Source organism: Physella acuta, unplaced genomic scaffold (genome assembly GCF_028476545.2).
Source record: "Physella acuta isolate Inbredline_101_S28 unplaced genomic scaffold, ASM2847654v3 ptg001312l, whole genome shotgun sequence".
Taxonomy (NCBI): Eukaryota; Metazoa; Mollusca; class Gastropoda; family Physidae; genus Physella; species Physella acuta.
Window position 1 is genome coordinate 204864 of NW_026732827.1, and position 24764 is coordinate 229627.

The 24764-nt window shown below is 42.0% G+C and overlaps 1 protein-coding gene across 1 annotated transcript; it reads left to right on the plus strand.

Moving 5' to 3' along the window:
* Window positions 1-106: 106 nt before the first annotated feature.
* On the plus strand, window positions 107-24764 carry LOC131958304 (myotubularin-related protein 3; the record flags this gene model as incomplete). Its single annotated transcript, XM_059323264.1, is given in 18 exon segments — window positions 107-215; window positions 4073-4138; window positions 4653-4858; window positions 5272-5456; window positions 6421-6526; window positions 6763-6876; window positions 7833-7958; window positions 9147-9331; window positions 9430-9528; window positions 9727-9832; window positions 10418-10613; window positions 11264-11449; window positions 11662-11823; window positions 12139-12290; window positions 19743-21336; window positions 23091-23306; window positions 23727-23908; window positions 24482-24764. Coding segments are annotated over 18 exon segments (4095 nt in total). The 5' UTR covers window positions 107-173.

The following is a 24764-nucleotide window of genomic DNA, read 5'->3' on the forward strand; positions in this document are numbered from 1 at the left end:
TTCTGTGTGTGGATTTAAACACTGAGACAATATGTCGTGTTTCTGTGGTGTGTGGAGTTAAACACCGAGACAATATGTCGTGTTTCTGTGGTGTGTGTAGGACTCAAAAAGATTGTAGACGCTCTGTGAAATGTGGTTTTACATTGAACAAGTACAAACTGTAAACCTGTGAAATGTGGTTTTATGTTGCCGACGGCTCGAGACACATGGTGATGGTGAGGATACGTGTGTTTGTGTACATGTCGTGTGTTTGTGTACATGTTTGTGTACATGTCGTGTGTTTGTGTACATGTCGTGTGTTTGTGTACATGTGTGTTTGTGTACATGTTTGTGTACATGTCGTGTGTTTGTGTACATGTCGTGTGTTTGTGTACATGTCGTGTGTTTGTGTACATGTCGTGTGTTTGTGTACATGTCGTGTGTTTGTGTACATGTCGTGTGTTTGTGTACGTGTCGTGTGTTTGTGTACGTGTCGTGTGTTTGTGTACATGGCGTGTGTTTGTGTACATGTCGTGTGTTTTTTGTAAACATTTGTTTGTGTTCATGTCATTTTTGTTACATCCCATTATCTGTGTAGATTGTAAATGGTGTGCTCACATACTGTTTGTGTACATGCCAGTGTTTGGTCTACTATTATATCCCAGCATGTTACCCGGGCTATTGAGCGCATCTGACGTTTTTTGTACAGGTGGTTGAAACGCTGAGTAGGCTAATTTTTGTGGTGTTGTGTCGTCTGGTTGTGGGGGTCGTGGTTTTCTCTTAGTTGACCCACTCCTTTTGGTGTCGCTAGGTTGTGATTGACCTAGGTAAAACAAGGTGTGTTGTATTGGGGGGACAGTGTAGAGAGGAATCTGTTGTCTCAACACACCAGCAACACGCGAGAGCGGGGTCAACAAGATGGCGGAATTCTCTGGCCTAGATTCGTCTGTTTGTGTGTGTGTGTGCTAGATCTGTGTATCTGCTGGATTTGTGTATGTGTACTAGATATGTGTGTGGTTTGTGTTCGCTGAGCGTGTGTGTGCTAGATGTGTTTGTGTTGGTAACGGTGGTATAACGTGTTTATAAAATAGTGTTTTCATTGACGGTTGTATAAAGTGGATATAATATAGTGTTTAGAATGACGTAGTAAAGTGTTACTCTGATAAGGTATCTATGTTAATAACAGTACAGCGAGCCAGGGAGAAAAGTGCAACTTGTCTGTGTACATCAACTGCATACAAGCACAGACTACGTCCCTTTGACACCATTGTTGGCATCGCTAGTAGTTATTTACGATGGGGAGGGGGGGGGGGGCACACAGCGTAATTCTTGGAAAAATCTTTCTCCGTGTGGCTGGTGTTGTGTTGCTAGATCTGTGTTGTGTTGAGTTCATGGAATTTTTTCCTAGATGTACTTGCAGGGACATGCTGTAGTTAGCCGTGATTGTTGTGTAGTCACTCACAAGCCGTGATTGCAGATATCATTCACTAAGACGGCTACCTAGCTATATAAAATATAGACTCTATTGTCATCATGCCTGCGTCAGCTCGGCTCTAACTTAACCACTCACGTTTATTTATAGCCGCCACGTGGTCTGTCACGTTTATTTATAGCCGCGACGTGACCTGGCGTCAAGCGAGAAGACAACGTGAATGTTTACAAAACTGTGTGTGTTTGGTATTTTATTGGTTTATTTGTTCTCACACACTTTGTGAAGGTATGTGTGGCTTACCTTGAGTTGCTCATGAAATCACCATCGGGTTTTCCCGTCTGAGTAGAGTGCTACAAACACCTTGTCAGTGCCTATTATAATATGTGCTGGCATCTTCTCTCTGCTAGTTTCTAGAGCTGCCAGAGCCAATTTCGTCATGCATTTGGTTCATATTTTCTCATCTACTGTCTTTGGTATTGGTGTTCTATGTGACGAGGTAATTATGTATGTGTGGAGGTTATGTTTTATATGGTGAGGTAATTATGTCGTTTGTATGAGTGGAGGTTATATGTTTTATATGGTGAGGTAATGGTGCTACGTACAGCGAGACCATTATGTGTTATTTATGGTGAGATCATTATGTGGTGAGATCATTATGTGTTATATATGGTGAGATAACTGTTATCTCTGGTAAGGTAAATGGTTGTATGCGGTGAGTTCATTAGGTATGAGTGTTCCGTGTGGAGAGATAAATGAGCATACAAGTAGAGGAGACAAGAATGTTCAGATATTTGACTGAACATACTTGCCTCCTCCACTTGTTCAGTAAAATATCTGGTGGGTTAATTCATTGGTCATACACATGGTAATCAGCTTTAGCTAACGTGATAAAGGGGATTCCCGAAACGACAGCACTTTTCTTGTGATATGCCTGCATAATCCGGCTATTTTTAGATGACAGCACGTGTAAATATGACTAGAGAAGCACACGTGAGCTTATGAATGTGTGCGCGTGTCGTACCCCACCTGTTGTTTCTACGTTGCCGGTGCTTTTCCGTCGTGAGTACTGTATCACGTGTCTGTGTACACTCATCATCTGCTGCAGTAACTCACCAAACAGCTGGTCGTATGTCTCTCGCTTGTGTCAGCCATCAACGGGGAAATAGACTTTTCTTAGAAACCTTTTTCTTCTTACTAAATCTTATCTGTTGGATTTCTGGAATTTCCGATTTCTAAAAATACACCTGCCGCGTGCTTGATGGGTATGACGTAACGTGTTGGACTGGCAGAATTTTTCTTAGAAACCGGTTCACATTTTGGCTTAGGGAGGTCAAGCATTATTGAAGGATTCAGTTTTTGTTTTTTTGTTATGAAAATAACTTAGTATCACGTGACTGCATGCCGTGAACATTGAGAGTGTATTGTTAGCTGGGACAGGTTGAACTGTAAGCTTTGGGCCGGCAGGTAAGGGAAACAACTGGTTGAAGAATGTGCTGAGTACCATTTACCTGGCAACAATGGGCGCTATGTGTGGAATGTGCTTCACACACCGGCCAGCAGGGGGCCACTTGTGTCAGCTCATCAATGGCATGTCAGTCATGCTGGTACACTTCATTAGCTCAAGTTTTTCTTTTCAATGGGTCAGTGGTTGACCCTACTGGGCTATACCTGTCAGTGGTTGACCCTACTGGGCTATACCTGTCAGTGGTTGACCCTACTGGGCTATACCTGTCAGTGGTTGACCCTACTGGGCTATACCTGTCAGTGGTTGACCCTACTGGGCTATACCTGTCAGTGGTTGACCCTACTGGGCTATACCTGTCAGTGGTTGACCCTACTGGGCTATACCTGTCAGTGGTTGACCCTACTGGGCTATACCTGTCAGTGGTTGTCCCTCCTACCTGTCAGTGGTTGGCCCTGCTGAGCTATACCTGTCAGTGGTTGACCCTACTGGGCTATACCTGTCAGTGGTTGGCCCTACTGGGCTATACCTGTCAGTGGTTGGCCCTACTGGGCTATACCTGTCAGTGGTTAACCCTCCTACCTGTCAGTGGTTGGCCCTACTCAGTCAGTCATTGTGACTGTCATGAGATGAGCTAATGATGACATAGGTCATGATGACATAGCTAATGATGACAGATTTTATGTCAATTTTAGATCCCACACAAAGTGTGGGGAGAAACATTTTCCAACTGATGTCCATGTCATGTGGGGCAACTTGTGGAGGGGGTGTGTGGGTCAGATATTTGATATCTTGATCCCATGGGCTTAAAGTCAAGTCATCTTATATTGGTCAGACACCTGAGGTCTTGTGGGGGTCACAAAATCCTTTCCTTACCCTCCCCCCCCCCCCCCCCTCGTTTGAGTATCTACACATATTTTGTATTTTTCTTGAACCTTGCATCACTTCAACTCAGTATAAACAGGTTCCCTACGCCAGTCCAGGAACAATATGATCTGTTTATCTGACGACCCACCAGGCTATTTATAGTTTGAGTGTCACCATTCCTATCTCTCTAGTCATGGCCAGCCCATTTGTTTTTGTCTGTGCTAGTCTAGCGTGTATTCAACTGTAAACACCATCTTTGTTATCAGACTGATTTTGATCTGCTTGCTGGTATAGCTAGGGTCTAATCTTTGTTTATCTTTTGAATCTTTCAGGCAGGGGACAGGATGGCTGACTCACTACAGGTGCCAGATTTTAAAAGATCTAACCCAGCAGCACAGGTCAGTGCTCTACCCTACTCTATTCACAGACACTCTTCACCAGCCATCATCCACTACCACTATCCACATCAACCACACACTACCACCATCCATGTCCACTATCCACATCAACCATACACTACCACCATCCATAACCACCAACCACATCAACCATACACTACCACCATCCATGTCCACTATCCACATCAACCATACACTACCACCATCCACTATCCACATCAACCACACACTACCACCATCCATGTCCACTATCCACATCAACCACACACTACCACCATCCATGTCCACTATCCACATCAACCACCCACTACCACCTTCCACATCCACTATCCACATCAACCATACACTACCACCATACATGTCCACTATCCACATCAACCACCCACTACCACCTTCCACTATCCACATCAACCATACACTACCACCATCCATAACCACCAACCACATCAAATGAGTATTCTACTAGTTCCTGTGCTACCAGCCACAAGTGCTAGAATCTGTTGCCTTGTTTCAGTTGCCATCTCTCCCCCTGCTGATTGGAGAGTTCCCCCTCCTGGTTTCTAAGACATCAGATGGCAACGCCATGGTCACCAACTTCCGCTTCTGTGTGTGTGAAAGGCGCTCGTTCATCAACGTCCCCGTCATGATGGTGTCAGAGGTGTTTGTCATTGAGGCTGCTAAACGCCTGAGGATAGGCTGTAAGGATGGCTCCACCTACAGGTCAGAAAACACTTCTCACATCAACCTGCGGCGGCCTCAGTTGGCCATAAAAGATTAGTATTATTAACTGAACCATTTGAGCCCTTAGCTTCTGAGCCTAAAATCCCCATGCCCCTTAGCTCCTGGGTTAAATGTACACACAACACACTCTCAATAAAAAATAAAGACTATGAATATAACAACAAGATTAATTTCATTATTTATATCAATTAACATTTGTACATGAATTATCGCCAGTAGTTTGACTTAGTGTATGTAGACCCTTCTTTTAGACATAGGTAGGTGTAGACATAGGTAGGATGCCGCTTTTGGAATTTTATAATTTTAAAATTTTATGTACGGACTGCCAATCTGTTTAGCTAATCAGATGAGTCTGACCGTGGCTATTCTGACCATTGTTTTTGCCCCCCCAGCTGTGTATTTGCCAGCTCTGAAGACTGCAGTGAATGCACCTCACTGCTGCGAGAGAGGTCAGGTCTCCCCTCCAGTACCAAGACCCTGTTTGCCTACAGGTTCTACAGCCAGGCCTGCCTCAGGGAGGGATCAAAGGTCAAGCTGACCCCTGAGGAAGAGGAGCAGGTAGCACTGTGTCGACCTAGTAAGTAGGTTTGATGTAGTACAGTTGTAGCCACATACTAAGTGGGAGATGGCTAAGTCAGGTTATGAAATTGAGCACTCTATTATGAGGGGCTCTTTGTCAGTGCTCTAAAATAACCATCAGTGATTGACCACATAAGCTCCATGTTCAAGGTGAGCAAGCACAATGACTGATCTACTTGAGATGTCAGTTCAGTTTTTTGTCTCTGGAATTTAAATCTCACCATGATCTCTAGTAGCTTGACATACTGGTCAAGCACAGACCCACACAGTGTGTTCATTACATCCCATGTGTAGTGTGTTCATTACATCCCATGTGTTGTGTAGTGTGTTCATTACATTCCATGTGTTGTGTAGTGTGTTCATTACATCCCATGTGTGGTGTGTTCATTACATGCCATGTGTTGTGTAGTGTGTTCATTACATCCCATGTGTTGTGTAGTGTGTTCATTACATCCCATGTGTTGTGTAGTGTGTTCATTACATCCCATGTGTTGTGTAGTGTGTTCATTACATCCCATGTGTTGTGTAGTGTGTTCATTACATCCCATGTGTTGTGTAGTGTGTTCATTACATCCCATGTGTTGTGTGGTGTGTTCATTACATCCCATGTGTTGTGTAGTGTGTTCATTACATCCCATGTGTTGTGTGGTGTGTTCATTACATCCCATGTGTTGTGTAGTGTGTTCATTACATCCCATGTGTTGTGTGTTCATTACATCCCATGTGTTGTGTAGTGTGTTCATTACATCCCATGTGTTGTGTAGTGTGTTCATTACATCCCATGTATTGTGTGTTCATTACATCCCATGTGTTGTGTAGTGTGTTCATTACATCCCCTGTGTTGTGTAGTGTGTTCATTACATCCCATGTGTTGTGTAGTGTGTTCATTACATCCCATGTGTTGTGTAGTGTGTTCATTACATCCCATGTATTTGATATCTGTAATGTGTTTATCCCTGAAGCAGGTGAGGTGTTCACATATTCCTTTGACAAAGAAGTTGAACGTTTGGGGTTTGATACATATAGAAAAAAAATCTGGAGAATCAGCCATGCCAATGACAATTTTGAGTGAGTTACTTATATTTTATTGTTGTCTTTAAGTTCAAAACCAGTATTGTCTTTGTTACATTCGAATAGAATTATAGGAAACATGTTCTTGTTTGTGTAAGCCTATGTTAAATATTCTGTAAGAAATAGTAGCACATCTAAACTAAATGGAATATTGAAATGGGCACATAATCTGGTAAATAAATACATTCTTATGTGTGACAGTAATTGTATGTCAACAAATAATGTGTCTGCAGGTTCTGTCCCACGTACCCCAAGACCCACATCCTGCCTGCAACATACGAGGATGACAAACTCAAGTTCAGCCTTGACTTTAGAGCTATGAGAAGATTCCCATCTGTGGTGTGGAGGTCAGTGCTCTCATTATATAACTTTAACCCTTTCACTGCTCTCATTATATAACTTTAACCCTTTCACTGCTCTCATTATATAACTTTAACCCTTTCACTGCTCTCATTATATAACTTTAACCCTTTCACTGCTCTCATTATATAACTTTAACCCTTTCACTGCTCTCATTATATAACTTTAACCCTCTCAGCGCTCTCTTTATATAACTTTAACCCTCTCAGTGCTCTCTTTATATAACTTTAACCCTTTCACTGCTCTCATTATATAACTTTAACCCTTTCAGTGCTCTCATTATATAACTTTAACCCTCTCAGTGCTCTCTTTATATAACTTTAACCCTCTCAGTGCTCTCTTTATATAACTTTAACCCTTTCAGTGCTCTCACTATATAACTTTAACCCTTTCAGTGCTCTCATTATATAACTTTAACCCTCTCAGCGCTCTCTTTATATAACTTTAACCCTCTCAGTGCTCTCTTTATATAACTTTAACCCTTTCACTGCTCTCATTATATAACTTTAACCCTTTCAGTGCTCTCATTATATAACTTTAACCCTCTCAGTGCTCTCTTTATATAACTTTAACCCTCTCAGTGCTATCTTTATATAACTTTAACCCTTTCACTGCTCTCATTATATAACTTTAACCCTTTCACTGCTCTCTCATATAACTTTAACCCTTTCACTGCTCTCTTATGTAACTTTAACCCTTTCACTGCTGTCATATTTGCTGTTAAACCCTCTAACGATCATGTGCTTTTGGGAAGTTTTCAGTTAATTGTCAACTATGAAATTTATCTAATAAAACTTTATGACATGTCAGATACTTGTTTAGGCCAGTCATGAATCTATTGATATTAGTTTATCTGTCATTTGTTCTAACTTGATGCATGACTTGGTGTATATAATAAATGGTGTATGACTTAATATCTGACTTGATGATCCAACTGTTTCAGGGACAAGACAACTGGGGTTGTGCTCATCCGCAGCAGTCAGCCACTGTCCAGTTTCCTAGGTCTCAGCTACTTCCACAATCCATCAGATGTCTCACTCATAGAGGAGATTGTCAGTGCTTGCAACAAGTAAGGGCCTTGATATTTACAAATTTTCCATTTCAGCTGAAATTTTCCTATGGAATTTCATTTTCTCCTAATTTTCACGATGATTTTTTATTTTTGCCAGTTTCTTACTAAGTCTTAAAATATAGGGGGAAAAATGGGAATTGACTTTTACGGAAACAGACCACATGCCCATCCATATATTGCTATTTAAATCAAGCATTACGCTTGGCCTATAGTGTAGATATCAGGTGAAACAGACAATCAAATACGCACATTTCTTTTCAATTGGACGATTGCGTTAGGTCTGAACTCATCTTGACCCCGACCGTGTCATGTTTGTGGAAGGAAAAATATGATAACGACTATTTTAATAACAATCTACATCTATTCCAATAGCATAAATAATGATGTGGCTTGGATATTAAAATGGTTAATTTTGGCTCAAATGTTTTTACAAATATTAATTCCAAAACACTTTTTAATATAAAAATCAGACCCTTTCTACCTGCAGCTAATCTGGTCTTCATTTTCCATCACATGAACTAAAACTTTCCAATTACAGTTATCTAAATCTAGGCTATTTACTGTTGAAGACTTACATTTTTACCATGCCTGTCTTTAAAAGAATATAACTTATATTACAGGGAATAATTGGAAATAAGAGTACAGTTTAAATTAGCCAAATGTCAAAATAAAACTTCATTTAGACTTTTGTTAATTATAAAATTTAATTTTTTTAAAAAGTTGTTCATAAGGTAAATATTAATATTAAATTGCTAACAGATAGGTCTTCATTTTTATTTTAGAATTACATAAACTTCATTTATTTAAAATGTTAACGATATTATGAATTAGCTCACTATTGGCATTAGACTGCTTTAAATGCGGTAAAACAAAGACAAAACATAGTGAGTTCTTGTCAGAAAAAAAATTTCTATTTTTTTTCCTGGTCTGGTCACAACCCTGCTGTTTGTTGTAGTGGTTTATATGACTTACTAATTTTGAGCTACCCTTTAACTTGATCCATGACTTCCTGGTAATGTTATACCACATCACTAGATTCATTGTTCCCCATGTCTACACATGATGTAAACAACTGCATGTAAATAAATGCATATAATTTTTGTGACTGTTCCTGCCTGTGGGAGACCAGAGATCTGAGCCCAACTTGACCTGACATAACCCTAGCCTTGTTTGTTTATGTGACAGGGAGAGGGATGCCATTGCTGCAGAACGACATGCCCAGGTCAGACATGCCACCAAGGCAGTGCAGGAGAGGGGAGACAACTGTAACTCTAACTCTGCTGAAGAAGATGGCGCTCAAGGCTCTCTGGTCTCATTGGATTCCGGAATATCTAGCAGCCACGGCGCCAGCAATGGTTCTCATGACTTTGGTCAGTTTTTCTAATTAGAGGATAGTTTTTTATTTCATTTAATATAATGACATTAAGAAATGATTTTATTTGCTGTTACCAATGAATTTTTTTTCTAGATGACACAAGGACGCCAAGAAAACTTGCCATTGTAGACTGTCGCAGTCTGGCTGGTGTGTGGGGAAACAGCTTTAAAGGGGGTGGTACAGAGGATGAAGGTCAGTATGATGGCTGCTGTAGGCTCAGATATAGTTTATTACATGGCCCAGTTGTCATAGTAGGCCCACATATGACCCACATCAGGGCCACCCCCTCCCCCCTTAGACCTACATGTGAATCCATGTACCCATCTGTTCTCCCATGACCCACATGAGCCCCCCTGACCCAGCTGTAAAGATGTGTGTCCACATCCACAGTTGTGTACAAGTGTAACATCATCCACCTGGACTTGGCCAACATCCACACTGTACGTGATAGCTTCAACAAGCTACGAGCCTTGTGTCACAGTTACGTCGAGGGCACGTAAGTTCATATGACCTTCCATTTTAATGTGTCACAGTTACGTCGAGGGCACGTAAGTTCATATGACCTTCCATTTTAATGTGTCACAGTTACGTCGAGGGCACGTAAGTTCATATGACCTTCCATTTTAATGTGTCACAGTTACGTCTAGGGCACGTAAGTTCATATGGCCTTCCATTTTATTGTGTCACAATTACGTGGAGGGCACGTAAGTCCATATGACCTTCCATTTCATTGTGTCACAGTTATGTTGAGGGCACTTAAGTCCATATGGCCTTTCATTATTTTGTTAGCCACTCAAAGCTTAATACTGGGATCATGTTGGAATATCATAAACATTCCTATCTAGTTGTTGTTTTTTTGTTACTTTAGTTTTCTCTAATTTGCAGTATAAATGTGCTATTTAAGATAAAATATCTGAATATTTCCTCAATACTGCTGTACAATTGATGGCATTGTTTTGTTGGTTGAACCCGTGTGATTTGAGTGTACTTTCAGTACAAAGTTTGTGTGATGGAATTGTTTTGTTGGTTGAACCCTGTGATTTGAGTGTACTTTCAGTACAAAGTTTGTGTGTGTCTACAGCTACTACAAGAACTTGTCAGGCTGTATGTGGCTGACGTACATCTCTGCCCTGCTGCGTGGCGCCAACATAGTGGTTGACCTGATGCATGTCAAGACCAGGCCAGTGCTGGTCCACTGCTCCGATGGTTGGGACAGGACCTCACAGATTGTCTCACTGTCTGAGATCATGATGGACCCCTACTACAGGACCATCAAGGTACAGCCCTCTCTACACCTCTACATCTTGTTCAATCTGGCTCTGCCCCATGTCTATGTATCTGCCCCATGTCTATGTATCTGCCCCATGTCTATGTATCTGCCCCATGTCTGTGTATCTGCCCCATGTCTATGTATCTGCCCCATGTCTATACTATGTATCTGCCCCATGTCTATGTATCTGCCCCATGTCCATGTATCTGACCCATGTCTATGTATCTGACCCATGTCTATGTATCTGCCCCATGTCTATGCATCTGACCCATGTCTATCTGCCCCATGTCTATGTATCTGCCCCATGTCTATGTATCTGCCCATGTCTATGTATCTGCCCCATGTCTATGTATCTGACCCATGTCTATCTGCCCCATGTCTATCTGCCCCATGTCTATGCATCTGACCCATGTCTATCTGCCCCATGTCTATGTATCTGCCCCATGTCTATCTGCCCCATGTCTATGTATCTGCCCCATGTCTATGTACCTGCCCCATGTCTATGTATCTGCCCCATGTCTATGTATCTGCCCCATGTCTATGTATCTGCCCCATGTCTATGTATCTGCCCCATGTCTATGTATCTGCCCCATGTCTATGTATCTGCCCATGTCTATGTATCTGCCCCATGTCTATGTATCTGCCCTATGTTTTCAGGGTTTTCAAGTGGTGGTTGAGAGGGAGTGGCTCCACTTTGGCCACAAGTTTGGTGAGAGGGGGGGTCATGACCCCCAGTGTTCAGACACCAACCAGGTCAGCCCTATCTTCCTCCAGTTTTTGGACTGTGTCTATCAGCTGACCTTACAGTACCCTACAGAGTTCCAGTTTAATGAGGCCTACCTGGTGAGTCTTTACTGGTGGTACAGGGGTCATGGGTGGTGCGGGGGGTCACTGGTGGTGCAGGGGTGGTATAGGGGTTACCTGAAGTACAGGGGTGATATGTGGTTCAAGGTTGGTTCATATGTGACAAATGACAGATGCTAGTGACTGATTTGTTAGATGACAGGTAGTGTGGTCTAAGCTCATGTAAGCAGTTGCCACCATCCACTCCCCAGGTGAAGCTGCTCAAGCACTCGCAGGCCTGCCTCTTTGGTGACTTCCTCCACAACTGCCAGAAGGAGAGGGAGAAGTGTGGTCCAACAGCCTCAGTCTGGTCCCTGCTGAGACCTGAGAATGTTCAGTTCTTGAACCTCCTGTACAAGCCCTCCTCCACCAAGGTAAGTCCTGTGACCTGAGAATGTTCAGTTCTTGAACCTCCTGTACAAGCCCTCCTCCACCAACGTAAAACCTGTGTCCTGCAATCTTTATTTTAATTTGACTCGCTTTTCATTGGACACTCAGTTTTGTCCATAAAAAAATCTGGGACATGATGTTTTTCTAAGCTGGGTATGAAATATTATAGATATTCTTTTCCATATAATGATTCATGTCTTTTTTTAATACTTGCATTATTGACTTGCTTGATGGCATGTGTTTACGTCCTGTCAGTCAATTAGCTGTAGTACTTACATCATTGAAATATCTGCTGGCAGGTATTGACGGCCAGGTACAGTGAACATGATATCCAGCTGTGGAAAAATGTCTACATGGCAGACCTGTCACCTGGCAGGCAGGTAGATTTTTACCTGGACTCCTCCATGCCAGGGGAGGAGAGTGTGCAGGGGGACGGAGTACCTAGGTCCAAGTGAGTGGACAATGTCAGTGACTAAACCAACTTTGTAGCTGCATGTTGACCCTTGTTGCTGTAGACACGCACTAAACCAACTTTGTAGCTGCATGTTGACCCTTGTTGCTGTAGACACGCACTAAACCAACTTTGTAGCTGCATGTTGACCCTTGTTGCTGTAGACACGCACTAAACCAACTTTGTAGCTGCATGTTGACCCTTGTTGCTGTAGACACGCACTAAACCAACTTTGTAGCTGCATGTTGACCCTTGTTGCTGTAGACACGCACTAAACCAACTTTGTAGCTTCATGTTGACCCTTGTTGCTGTAGACACGCACTAAACCAACTTTGTAGCTGCATGTTGACCCTTGTTGCTGTAGACACGCACTAAACCAACTTTGTAGCTGCATGTTGACCCTTGTTGCTGTAGACACGCACTAAACCAACTTTGTAGCTGCATGTTGACCCTTGTTGCTGTAGACACGCACTAAACCAACTTTGTAGCTGCATGTTGACCCTTGTTGCTGTAGACACACACTAAACCAACTTTGTAGCTGCATGTTGACCCTTGTTGCTGTAGACACGCACTAAACCAACTTTGTAGCTGCATGTTGACCCTTGTTGCTGTAGACACACACTAAACCAACTTTGTAGCTGCATGTTGACCCTTGTTGCTGTAGACACGCACTAAACCAACTTTGTACCTGCATGTTGACCCTTGTTGCTGTAGACACGCACTAAACCAACTTTGTAGCTGCATGTTGACCCTTGTTGCTGTAGACACGCACTAAACCAACTTTGTAGCTGCATGTTGACCCTTGTTGCTGTAGACACGCACTAAACCAACTTTGTAGCTGCATGTTGACCCTTGTTGCTGTAGACACGCACTAAACCAACTTTGTAGCTGCATGTTGACCCTTGTTGCTGTAGACACGCACTAAACCAACTTTGTAGCTTCATGTTGACCCTTGTTGCTGTAGACACGCACTAAACCAACTTTGTAGCTGCATGTTGACCCTTGTTGCTGTAGACACGCACTAAACCAACTTTGTAGCTGCATGTTGACCCTTGTTGCTGTAGACACGCACTAAACCAACTTTGTAGCTGCATGTTGACCCTTGTTGCTGTAGACACGCACTAAACCAACTTTGTAGCTGCATGTTGACCCTTGTTGCTGTAGACACACACTAAACCAACTTTGTAGCTGCATGTTGACCCTTGTTGCTGTAGACACGCACTAAACCAACTTTGTAGCTGCATGTTGACCCTTGTTGCTGTAGACACGCACTAAACCAACTTTGTAGCTGCATGTTGACCCTTGTTGCTGTAGACACGCACTAAACCAACTTTGTAGCTGCATGTTGACCCTTGTTGCTGTAGACACGCACTAAACCAACTTTGTAGCTGCATGTTGACCCTTGTTGCTGTAGACACGCACTAAACCAACTTTGTAGCTGCATGTTGACCCTTGTTGCTGTAGACACGCACTAAACCAACTTTGTAGCTGCATGTTGACCCTTGTTGCTGTAGACACGCACTAAACCAACTTTGTAGCTGCATGTTGACCCTTGTTGCTGTAGACACGCACTAAACCAACTTTGTAGCTGCATGTTGACCCTTGTTGCTGTAGACACGCACTAAACCAACTTTGTAGCTTCATGTTGACCCTTGTTGCTGTAGACACGCACTAAACCAACTTTGTAGCTGCATGTTGACCCTTGTTGCTGTAGACACGCACTAAACCAACTTTGTAGCTGCATGTTGACCCTTGTTGCTGTAGACACGCACTAAACCAACTTTGTAGCTGCATGTTGACCCTTGTTGCTGTAGACACGCACTAAACCAACTTTGTAGCTGCATGTTGACCCTTGTTGCTGTAGACACGCACTAAACCAACTTTGTAGCTGCATGTTGACCCTTGTTGCTGTAGACACGCACTAAACCAACTTTGTAGCTGCATGTTGACCCTTGTTGCTGTAGACACGCACTAAACCAACTTTGTAGCTGCATGTTGACCCTTGTTGCTGTAGACACACACTAAACCAACTTTGTAGCTGCATGTTGACCCTTGTTGCTGTAGACACGCACTAAACCAACTTTGTAGCTGCATGTTGACCCTTGTTGCTGTAGACACGCACTAAACCAACTTTGTAGCTGCATGTTGACCCTTGTTGCTGTAGACACGCACTAAACCAACTTTGTAGCTGCATGTTGACCCTTGTTGCTGTAGACACGCACTAAACCAACTTTGTAGCTGCATGTTGACCCTTGTTGCTGTAGACACGCACTAAACCAACTTTGTAGCTTCATGTTGACCCTTGTTGCTGTAGACACGCACTAAACCAACTTTGTAGCTGCATGTTGACCCTTGTTGCTGTAGACACGCACTAAACCAACTTTGTAGCTGCATGTTGACCCTTGTTGCTGTAGACACGCACTAAACCAACTTTGTAGCTGCATGTTGACCCTTGTTGCTGTAGACACGCACTAAACCAACTTTGTAGCTGCATGTTGACCCTTGTTGCTGTAGACACACACTAAACCAACTTTGTAGCTGCATGTTGACCCTTGTTGCTGTAGACACGCACTAAACCAACTTTGTAGCTGCATGTTGACCCTTGTTGCTGTAGACACGCACTAAACCAACTTTGTAGCTGCATGTTGACCCTTGTTGCTGTAGACACGCACTAAACCAATTTTGTAGCTGCATGTTGACCCTTGTTGCTGTAGACACGCACTAAACCAACTTTGTAGCTTCATGTTGACCCTTGTTGCTGTAGACACGCACTAAACCAACTTTGTAGCTGCATGTTGACCCTTGTTGCTGTAGACACGCACTAAACCAACTTTGTAGCTGCATGTTGACCCTTGTTGCTGTAGACACGCACTAAACCAACTTTGTAGCTGCATGTTGACCCTTGTTGCTGTAGACACGCACTAAACCAACTTTGTAGCTGCATGTTGACCCTTGTTGCTGTAGACACGCACTAAACCAACTTTGTAGCTGCATGTTGACCCTTGTTGCTGTAGACACACACTAAACCAACTTTGTAGCTGCATGTTGACCCTTGTTGCTGTAGACACGCACTAAACCAACTTTGTAGCTGCATGTTGACCCTTGTTGCTGTAGACACGCACTAAACCAACTTTGTAGCTGCATGTTGACCCTTGTTGCTGTAGACACGCACTAAACCAACTTTGTAGCTGCATGTTGACCCTTGTTGCTGTAGACACGCACTAAACCAACTTTGTAGCTGCATGTTGACCCTTGTTGCTGTAGACACGCACTAAACCAACTTTGTAGCTGCATGTTGACCCTTGTTGCTGTAGACACGCACTAAACCAACTTTGTACCTGCATGTTGACCCTTGTTGCTGTAGACACGCACTAAACCAACTTTGTAGCTGCATGTTGACCCTTGTTGCTGTAGACACGCACTAAACCAACTTTGTAGCTTCATGTTGACCCTTGTTGCTGTAGACACGCACTAAACCAACTTTGTAGCTGCATGTTGACCCTTGTTGCTGTAGACACGCACTAAACCAACTTTGTAGCTGCATGTTGACCCTTGTTGCTGTAGACACACACTAAACCAACTTTGTAGCTGCATGTTGACCCTTGTTGCTGTAGACACGCACTAAACCAACTTTGTAGCTGCATGTTGACCCTTGTTGCTGTAGACACGCACTAAACCAACTTTGTAGCTTCATGTTGACCCTTGTTGCTGTAGACACGCACTAAACCAACTTTGTAGCTGCATGTTGACCCTTGTTGCTGTAGACACGCACTAAACCAACTTTGTAGCTTCATGTTGACCCTTGTTGCTGTAGACACGCACTAAACCAACTTTGTAGCTGCATGTTGACCCTTGTTGCTGTAGACACGCACTAAACCAACTTTGTAGCTGCATGTTGACCCTTGTTGCTGTAGACACGCACTAAACCAACTTTGTAGCTGCATGTTGACCCTTGTTGCTGTAGACACGCACTAAACCAACTTTGTAGCTGCATGTTGACCCTTGTTGCTGTAGACACGCACTAAACCAACTTTGTAGCTGCATGTTGACCCTTGTTGCTGTAGACACGCACTAAACCAACTTTGTAGCTGCATGTTGACCCTTGTTGCTGTAGACACGCACTAAACCAACTTTGTAGCTGCATGTTGACCCTTGTTGCTGTAGACACGCACTAAACCAACTTTGTAGCTGCATGTTGACCCTTGTTGCTGTAGACACGCACTAAACCAACTTTGTAGCTGCATGTTGACCCTTGTTGCTGTAGACACGCACTAAACCAACTTTGTAGCTTCATGTTGACCCTTGTTGCTGTAGACACGCTCCTTCTTTGGATGTTGTTGGTTTCTACACTTTTGCTGTAGACACGCTCATTCTTTGGATGTTGTTGGTTTCAACACTTTTGCTGTAGACACGCTCATTCTTTGGATGTTGTTGGTTTCAACACTTTTGCTGTAGACACGCTCATTCTTTGGATGTTGTTGGTTTCAACACTTTTGCTGTAGACACGCTCATTCTTTGGATGTTGTTGGTTTCAACACTTTTGCTGTAGACACGCTCATTCTTTGGATGTTGTTGGTTTCAACACTTTTGCTGTAGACACGCTCATTCTTTGGATGTTGTTGGTTTCAACACTTTTGCTGTAGACACGCTCATTCTTTGGATGTTGTTGGTTTCAACACTTTTGCTGTAGACACGCTCATTCTTTGGATGTTGTTGGTTTCAACACTTTTGCTGTAGACACGCTCATTCTTTGGATGTTGTTGGTTTCAACACTTTTGCTGTAGACACGCTCATTCTTTGGATGTTGTTGGTTTCAACACTTTTGCTGTAGACACGCTCATTCTTTGGATGTTGTTGGTTTCAACACTTTTGCTGTAGACACGCTCCTTCTTTGGATGTTGTTGGTTTCAACACTATAGTTTCACTCACTCCAGTCACAGCACATACAGTCACAAATGTTAATCGTTAACTTTTTTTACCATAGCACTTCTCTCAGCATTCACTTTATCATCACATACTGCCATAATGATGTTCTGTAATATTTTCTCTATTTACTTTCCTGTTTCTGCTAATCAAAGTTTTATCATAGATCTTGGTTATGATAACATTATACCAGCTATTTTAAGTTGCGCTTACCTAAGATTTTTTTTTTCTAAAGTTGATTAGATCTGTACATTTGTTAGAAAAGTTCTCACAAATTGGCAGGTTTTTAAAGTTGATTAGATCTGTACATTTGTTAGAAAAGTTCTCATAAATTGGCAGGTTTTTAAAGCTGATTAGATCTGTACATTTGTTAGAAAAGTTCTCACAAATTGGCAGGTTTTTAAAGTTGATTAGATCTGTACATTTGTTAGAAAAGTTCTCATAAATTGGCAGGTTTTTAAAGTTGATTAGATCTGTACATTTGTTAGAAAAGTTCTCACAAATTGGCAGGTTTTTAAAGTTGATTAGATCTGTACATTTGTTAGAAAAGTTCTCATAAATTGGCAGGTTTTTAAAGTTGATTAGATCTGTACATTTGTTAGAAAAGTTCTCACAAATTGGCAGGTTTTTAAAGTTGATTAGATCTGTACATTTGTTAGAAAAGTTCTCACAAAGTGGCAGGTTTTTAAAGTTGATTAGATCTGTACATTTGTTAGAAAAGTTCTCACAAATTGGCAGGTTTTTAAAGCTGATTAGATCTGTACATTTGTTACAAGCGTTCTCACAAATTGGCAGGTTTTTAAAGTTGATTAGATCTGTACATTTGTTAGAAACGTTCTCACAAATTGGCAGGTTTTTAAAGTTGATTAGATCTGTACATTTGTTAGTTCTCACAAATTGGCAGGTTTTTAAAGTTGATTAGATCTGTACATTTGTTAGAAAAGTTCTCACAAATTGGCAGGTTTTTAAAGCTGATTAGATCTGTACATTTGTTAGTTCTCACAAATTGGCAGGTTTTTAAAGTTGATTAGATCTGTACATTTGTTAGAAAAGTTCTCACAAATTGGCAGGTTTTTAAAGCTGATTAGATCTGTACATTTGTTAGAAAAGTTCTCACAAATTGGCAGGTTTTTAAAGTTGATTAGATCTGTACATTTGTTAGAAAAGTTCTCACAAATTGGCAGGTTTTTAAAGCTGATTAGATCTGTACATTTGTTAGAAAAGTTCTCACAAATTGGCAGGTTTTTAAAGTTGATTAGATCTGTACATTTGTTAGAAAAGTTCTCACAAATTGGCAGGTAACTGGGGATGGCCACTCAGGGTCAGCACATTGGTGTGTATCAAGAAAACATTTGTTCTAATGTTTCTATAAAGTAAAAAAAATGGACATACTTCCATTGATTATGAACAAAATATCAATAAAACACTTTTAAAATTTTTTTCTCAACTGCAAAAAAAAAAAAAGACTTTTTTAATAATTAAATCTTTACTGAATATTAATATTATTAATTACACAAATGTATAGATCTATGTGTAGGTTATATACATAAAGAAATGGTGAAAAAAAGTAATCAAATTATTAAATTTGTAAAAGATAAGTGATATGCTTTGAATCAGAAATGTGAAGACACCTTTTATTTATTTAGCATTGTGTTATAAACTTGTCCAAAATTTACTTGCCACACTTAGAGCTTCCTGTGGGTCACATACCTTGACGTGGGTCACATGTCTTGACGTGGGTCACATACCTTGATGTGGGTCACATACCTTGATGTGGGTCACATACCTTGATGTGGGTCACATACCTTGATGTGGGTCACATATCTTGATGTGGGTCACATACCTTGATGTGGGTCACATATCTTGATGTGGGTCACATATCTTGATGCTGGTCACATACCTTGATGTGGGTCACATATCTTGATGTGGGTCACATACCTTGATGTGGGTCACATATCTTGATGTGGGTCACATACCTTGATGTGGGTCACATATCTTGATGTGGGTCACATACCTTGATGTGGGTCACATATCTTGATGTGGGTCACATATCTTGATGCTGGTCACATACCTTGATGTGGGTCACATATCTTGACGTGGGTCACCTAAGTGTGTTGACTATTGTCTTACCTGTATGTTAGGTAGAAAAGTTTATTTCTCTAGACAAGTGTCTTGTGTCTGATGAGTGTAGCTTTGAATCACCTACTTATGTACTAGCTCCTGTTGTAAACCACCTGTGTTGAGGTGTAAGTGGCATGGAGAATCACACAGTGCCAAACTCTCAGAAAACTCAACAGATTTTTAAAATTAATAATTTTCTTTTAAAAACTTGAGGTTTTGATTTTAAAAAGTCACACCTTGTTGTTCATAAATTGTGATTCTCATTTTTAAAACCATAGTAACGGTATAAAGTTGTGACTTAAAACTCATCTCTATATTCCATAGTTCTCAAAACTTTTAAAACTTTTCCCCCTCGATTCCCCTAGTGCCCAACTTTTGCCTTCACTTGATGATGTTTATTATCCACAGATCCATGGATGACCTGTCTAAAGGGTTCACTGACAGCGGCCGGCGCAACAGTGATCCAACTGTGATCCAGAGCCTAGACTCGGCCACGCCCAACCCCGCCCTAGTCGGTGTCCATGACACGTCGTCCTCATCTGCGGAGATCCTCCACTTCCCAGAGGACTCCCCAAACTCCAGACAAAAGTTATTGCCACACCAGGAGGTGGGGGGAGAGAAGCTTCGTCCCCCAGACTGTAGACCAGCTGCCTCACCACCAACAGAGGCATCATCCTTAGCTGCCTCGCACTCACCACCAACAGAGACATCATCCTTAAAGGACCTGGCCAACTCTGCACTGTCCCGCTACGCCAGTCTTGGTGAGCGGCCCAGTGGCCCGGTCTGTCCTGATGGACCCAGTGGCCCCCCCGTCTGTCCTGATGGACTATCATGTGAGTATAGTGGTACTGAGGCTTGGAATAAAAACCAGTTTCAGACCCTGGGGCCCTCATCGTCAGCAGTGGCTCAGGGCCTAGGGCCCTCATCATCAGCAGTGGCTCAGGGCCTAGGGCCCTCATCGTCAGCAGTGGCTCAGGGCCTAGGGCCCTCATCGTCAGCTGTGGCTCAGAGCCTAGGGCCCTCATTATCAACTGTGGTTCTGGGGCCCTCATCATCAGCTGTGTTTTGTCAGGAAAGCAGCTCAGAGAGTAGCAGTGAACAGACTTTGTGTTGTGACCTGACCCCTGACCCAACCTCTGACATAAACTGTGGGCTTTCACTCAATTCCTTACCTAACGGTCTAAATTCTGAACACTTAACCAATGGCCATGGTGAGGACAATTTTTTAACTAGTGCTAAGTTAATAGTGGATGAGGATGTGACTCTGCCACTGAAAGCTGTGACAAACTATCAATCTTTAGACTCTGGTTACCAGCTCAGGCAGACCTCCCTGTTGTCTGAACGCCTGACTATGAATGGTCAATGTCTAATGAACGGCCACTGTCAGCAGTTGGCTAACACCTCGTGGTGCGTCAATGGGGACAAACAGCATTCCAAGAAATCCCAGGGTAGGTTGGAGGACTTCAATGAAGACAACCACTTGCACCAAGAAAAAGATTTCAATGAGTTTGGAGTTATCTCTTTGACTAATGGTAAATTTGGTAAGCCACTGATGCGAAGTATTCACTCCAACTCCTCACCATCAGACCTGTATCTAGAGGAGAGTGATAGGACTAATGTCAATTCTCTTTCCACGGATACCCTCACGGATGAGCTGGAGACGGGGGGAGGGGACTCGTCTCCCTCCTCCTCCTGCTACAGCAGGCCGCTGGAGGTGAGCACCAAACAAGAGAGGCTGACACCCCCCCTGGCATCCTCCTCCCTGGTGACCTCAAGAGGCCCCGCGGAGCTGTCAGACAGTGGCACCAAGCTGGTCTCTCGCAGGGCCAGGGCAGCCTCTGGTGCCAGCAGGGACCTGAGTGTGTCACCCTGTGCCTGCAGGGGGAACTGGTCAGACACCAACAGGCTCAAGCACCCCAGTGGGGGGGACGTGTCCAGGCGATGGTTGGGTGCCACGGTAGCCACAAGTACAACAGACATCAGTGACTCGTGGGTGGCCAAGGTGAGCTGTGTTACGTGGTCAGTTGACCTGTGTGCTTTGTTACATGGTCAGTTGACCTGTGTGCTTTGTTACATGGTCAGTTGACCTGTGTGCTTTGTTACATGGTCACTTGACCTGTGGGCTTTGTTACATGGTCAGTTGACCTGTGTGCTTTGTTACATGGTCAGTTGATTTGTGGGCTTTGTTATTCTTTGTTACATGGGCAGTTGACCTCTTTTTACAACTTTTTATTTAGTTCGCAACGTCTGTTTGTGGGTTTGTGGCAAATCTTGTTACTCAGTTTTGACCCACTTCTAATGCAGAGATTTAGTTCAAACTTTCCAGATAAGTTCCACTTTGATGACAATACAAGCTTATCTAATATTTAATTTAATTAGATGTTTAATTAGTCATTAAAAATTAATTAAAGAGTTTCAAAACTAAGTGGAGGTAACAAGATTAATAACTTGCTGTTGTCTTACAAATATTTCACAAATGGCTGCTTTCATGGGGCAGATAATCGTCTTTCAGATATCGTGAGCTACTGTTGGTGTTATAATGCTAATATTTTTAGTTGTATTAACTTTATAAATTAGGAATCACTTAAAAGTATACAATAAAACAAATATAAAAAACCTTTATAGTATAGCAAGAAGCTTCCAAATGCACTGAAAATAAGAAAAAACAAATTTACTTTCTTGAATAAAAGTTACTTCCCCACTTAGTTTATCAAGAATGGAAAAATATTTTTTTTCAGGTGGTTAATAACATCTGTGTCTGTTTTATCATTTCTAGTGGGTGGTTTATTATTAGGGAATGGCTTATATCATGTTTGGGGTTATCAGGGAATGTGTTGTCCAGTAGCGTACGCAGGGGGGAGCAGGGGGAGTGGCCACTCCTCCTCTGGCCATTTTCAGCAAAGTGGCACCTTTTTGGAAACTTTTTAAACTCAAAGTTTTAAACAATGATATTTGTTAAAAAAATATTTTTGGTCGGCACATCTATGTAAATCACAAGATTTCTTTTCATGCAGCAATTAAGCATTATTGTACTAGTCTAGTAGTGTCTACGTTTACAACACGTATTAACAGCTGCATCAGTTTGCCATTCTAAAAATAACCATTACGATGCATTGCAATGTATTAAAAAACCTCACGGGTAGTTCCACTTGGCAAGAAGGGTGTTAAGTTTAAGGCAACTGTATAATGTATTTGCTTACGAATAATAATTGAATTAGAAAATGTTATACATAAAACTTCACACATAATTACTTTATATATACAGTTTGAATCGTGTGATTAATTTTTAAAAAATTACAATACAGAATCAAATACAACTGATGTGGCACATCTATTTAAATTTACTTATGAGCAAACTGCGTAGTGGTGGGGAAATTTTGACAAGGTCAACAACGTCATCACGATGAAGTAGTAGTATTCTTACAGTTTGGGCGATAGTGATTACGATTACAAATTATATGAAACAGTTACAACCCTCCTCTGTAAAAAAAAATATTGTCATAATACCACTGCTACTTATTTAAATCTATTTCTTTAATATATATTTGTGTAATATATATATTTGTGTAATATATATGTATGTTTAGAACAGTCATCTAAAAACTGACGCTATGTTCACTCTGAGTTGGTTATATAGAACGTGTTAAAAATTTGGCGCCTTTGTTTTTTGCTCTTTTCTCTCCCCCTACAACGAAAACCTGGATACGCCTCTGGTGTTGTACCAGAGTGCTCAATGTTTGTGTGTCAACCTTTCAGGTCAGCAGCCCAGCATGTGACAGACAACAGAGCATCAAACACCACATTGACCTGGACGGGCTGACCATGTTCTGTGATGAGAGGCAGCAGCTGATTGGGGAGCTACTGGCTGAGAGGGACAGGAAGATCTCAGAGCTGCAGCTTCAGCTGGACAACGCCAAGAGGACCATCAAGTCCAGTCAGCCACTGACCACTAGGTCACAGCTGGATGACTTTGTAAGTTGGGCTGGGGACTAGATCAAGTCCAGCCACTGACTACTAGGTCACAGCTGGATGACTTTGTAAGTTGGGCTGGGGGCTAGATCAAGTCCAGCCACTGACCACTAGGTCACAGCTGGATGACTTTGTAAGTTGGGCTGGGGACTAGATCAAGTCCAGCCACTGACCACTAGGTCGCAGCTGGACGACTTTGTAAGTTGGGCTGGATGGTTAGTGTTGGTTAGGGCAACTTAGTGGGGCAAGTTAGGCCAGGTACTAATGTCTAGTTGATGAAGTTTTAAACCACACATAGACCATACGTGCCGCAATTTGTTGTCACATTTAGTTTGACAGGTATTTGAATAAACTAATGATTGAACTGAAGTTTGATAATTAATGAATGTTGAAGCAACTAATGAATGTTGAATGAATCAACAGATGAGTGACTCCGAGGCAGGAGAGATGAGTTCCCTGGGGTCCCACCCTGCGTCTGACGCCAGCTGGGAGAACGTGGATGAGAATGAGGCCAAGATTGTCCTGTGGGTGCCCGACTCAGCTGTCACTCACTGCGCAGGCTGTGATGGAATTTTCTGGATTGGTCGACGCAAACATCATTGCCGGTAAGTAGATTACAAAGTACTTATGTTGAGTACAGCCTTTTTATTTGAAATAGATTACCAAGTACTTATGTTGAGTACAGCTTTTTAATTTGAAATAGATTACCAAGTACTTATGTAGAGTACAGCTTTATAATTTGACACTTTACAAAGTGTTTATGTTGAGTACAACTTTATAAAGTACTTATGTTGAGTGCAACTTTATAATTTTAAATACATTACCAAGTACTTATGTTGAGTACAGCTTTTTAATTTGAAATAGATTACCAAGTACTTATGTAGAGTACAGCTTTATAATTTGACACTTTACAAAGTGCTTATGTTGAGTATGTTGAGTACAACTTTATAAAGTACTTATGTTGAGTACAACTTTATAATTTGACACTTTGCGACCACTTTACTACTAGCTCAATGTATTCTCAACTGATACGCTTGAAAATTTAAAAACTTTATTCTATTAATTATGGTCTAAAACTTTTAAAAACAAAACTGGTGTTTTATCTTATACTCCAGAGCCTAAAATGTTTAAACTATCTCCTGACTTTTATCCTGTGCTCTGTGACTTGTATCCCCCAGCAACTGTGGCAAAGTGTTCTGCGCAGACTGCTCCAACTTCCTGGCTCCTGTCCCACACCAACACCTGAACAAACCTGAGCGCGTCTGTCGCAAGTGTCACTCCCATCTCCTCCAGCTGAGTCCAGGGGCGTCGTCAGATGGTCGCATTCCTACACTTGTTGCAGAAGGCTAGACTTGGGTTGATGACTGCTAGGCAACATTAGGCACCTAACATTGTTATTTTTAAATTTCAACATTGAACCTTTGTTACTTAGACAATTAATTAATAAATTTTGCTAGTAAA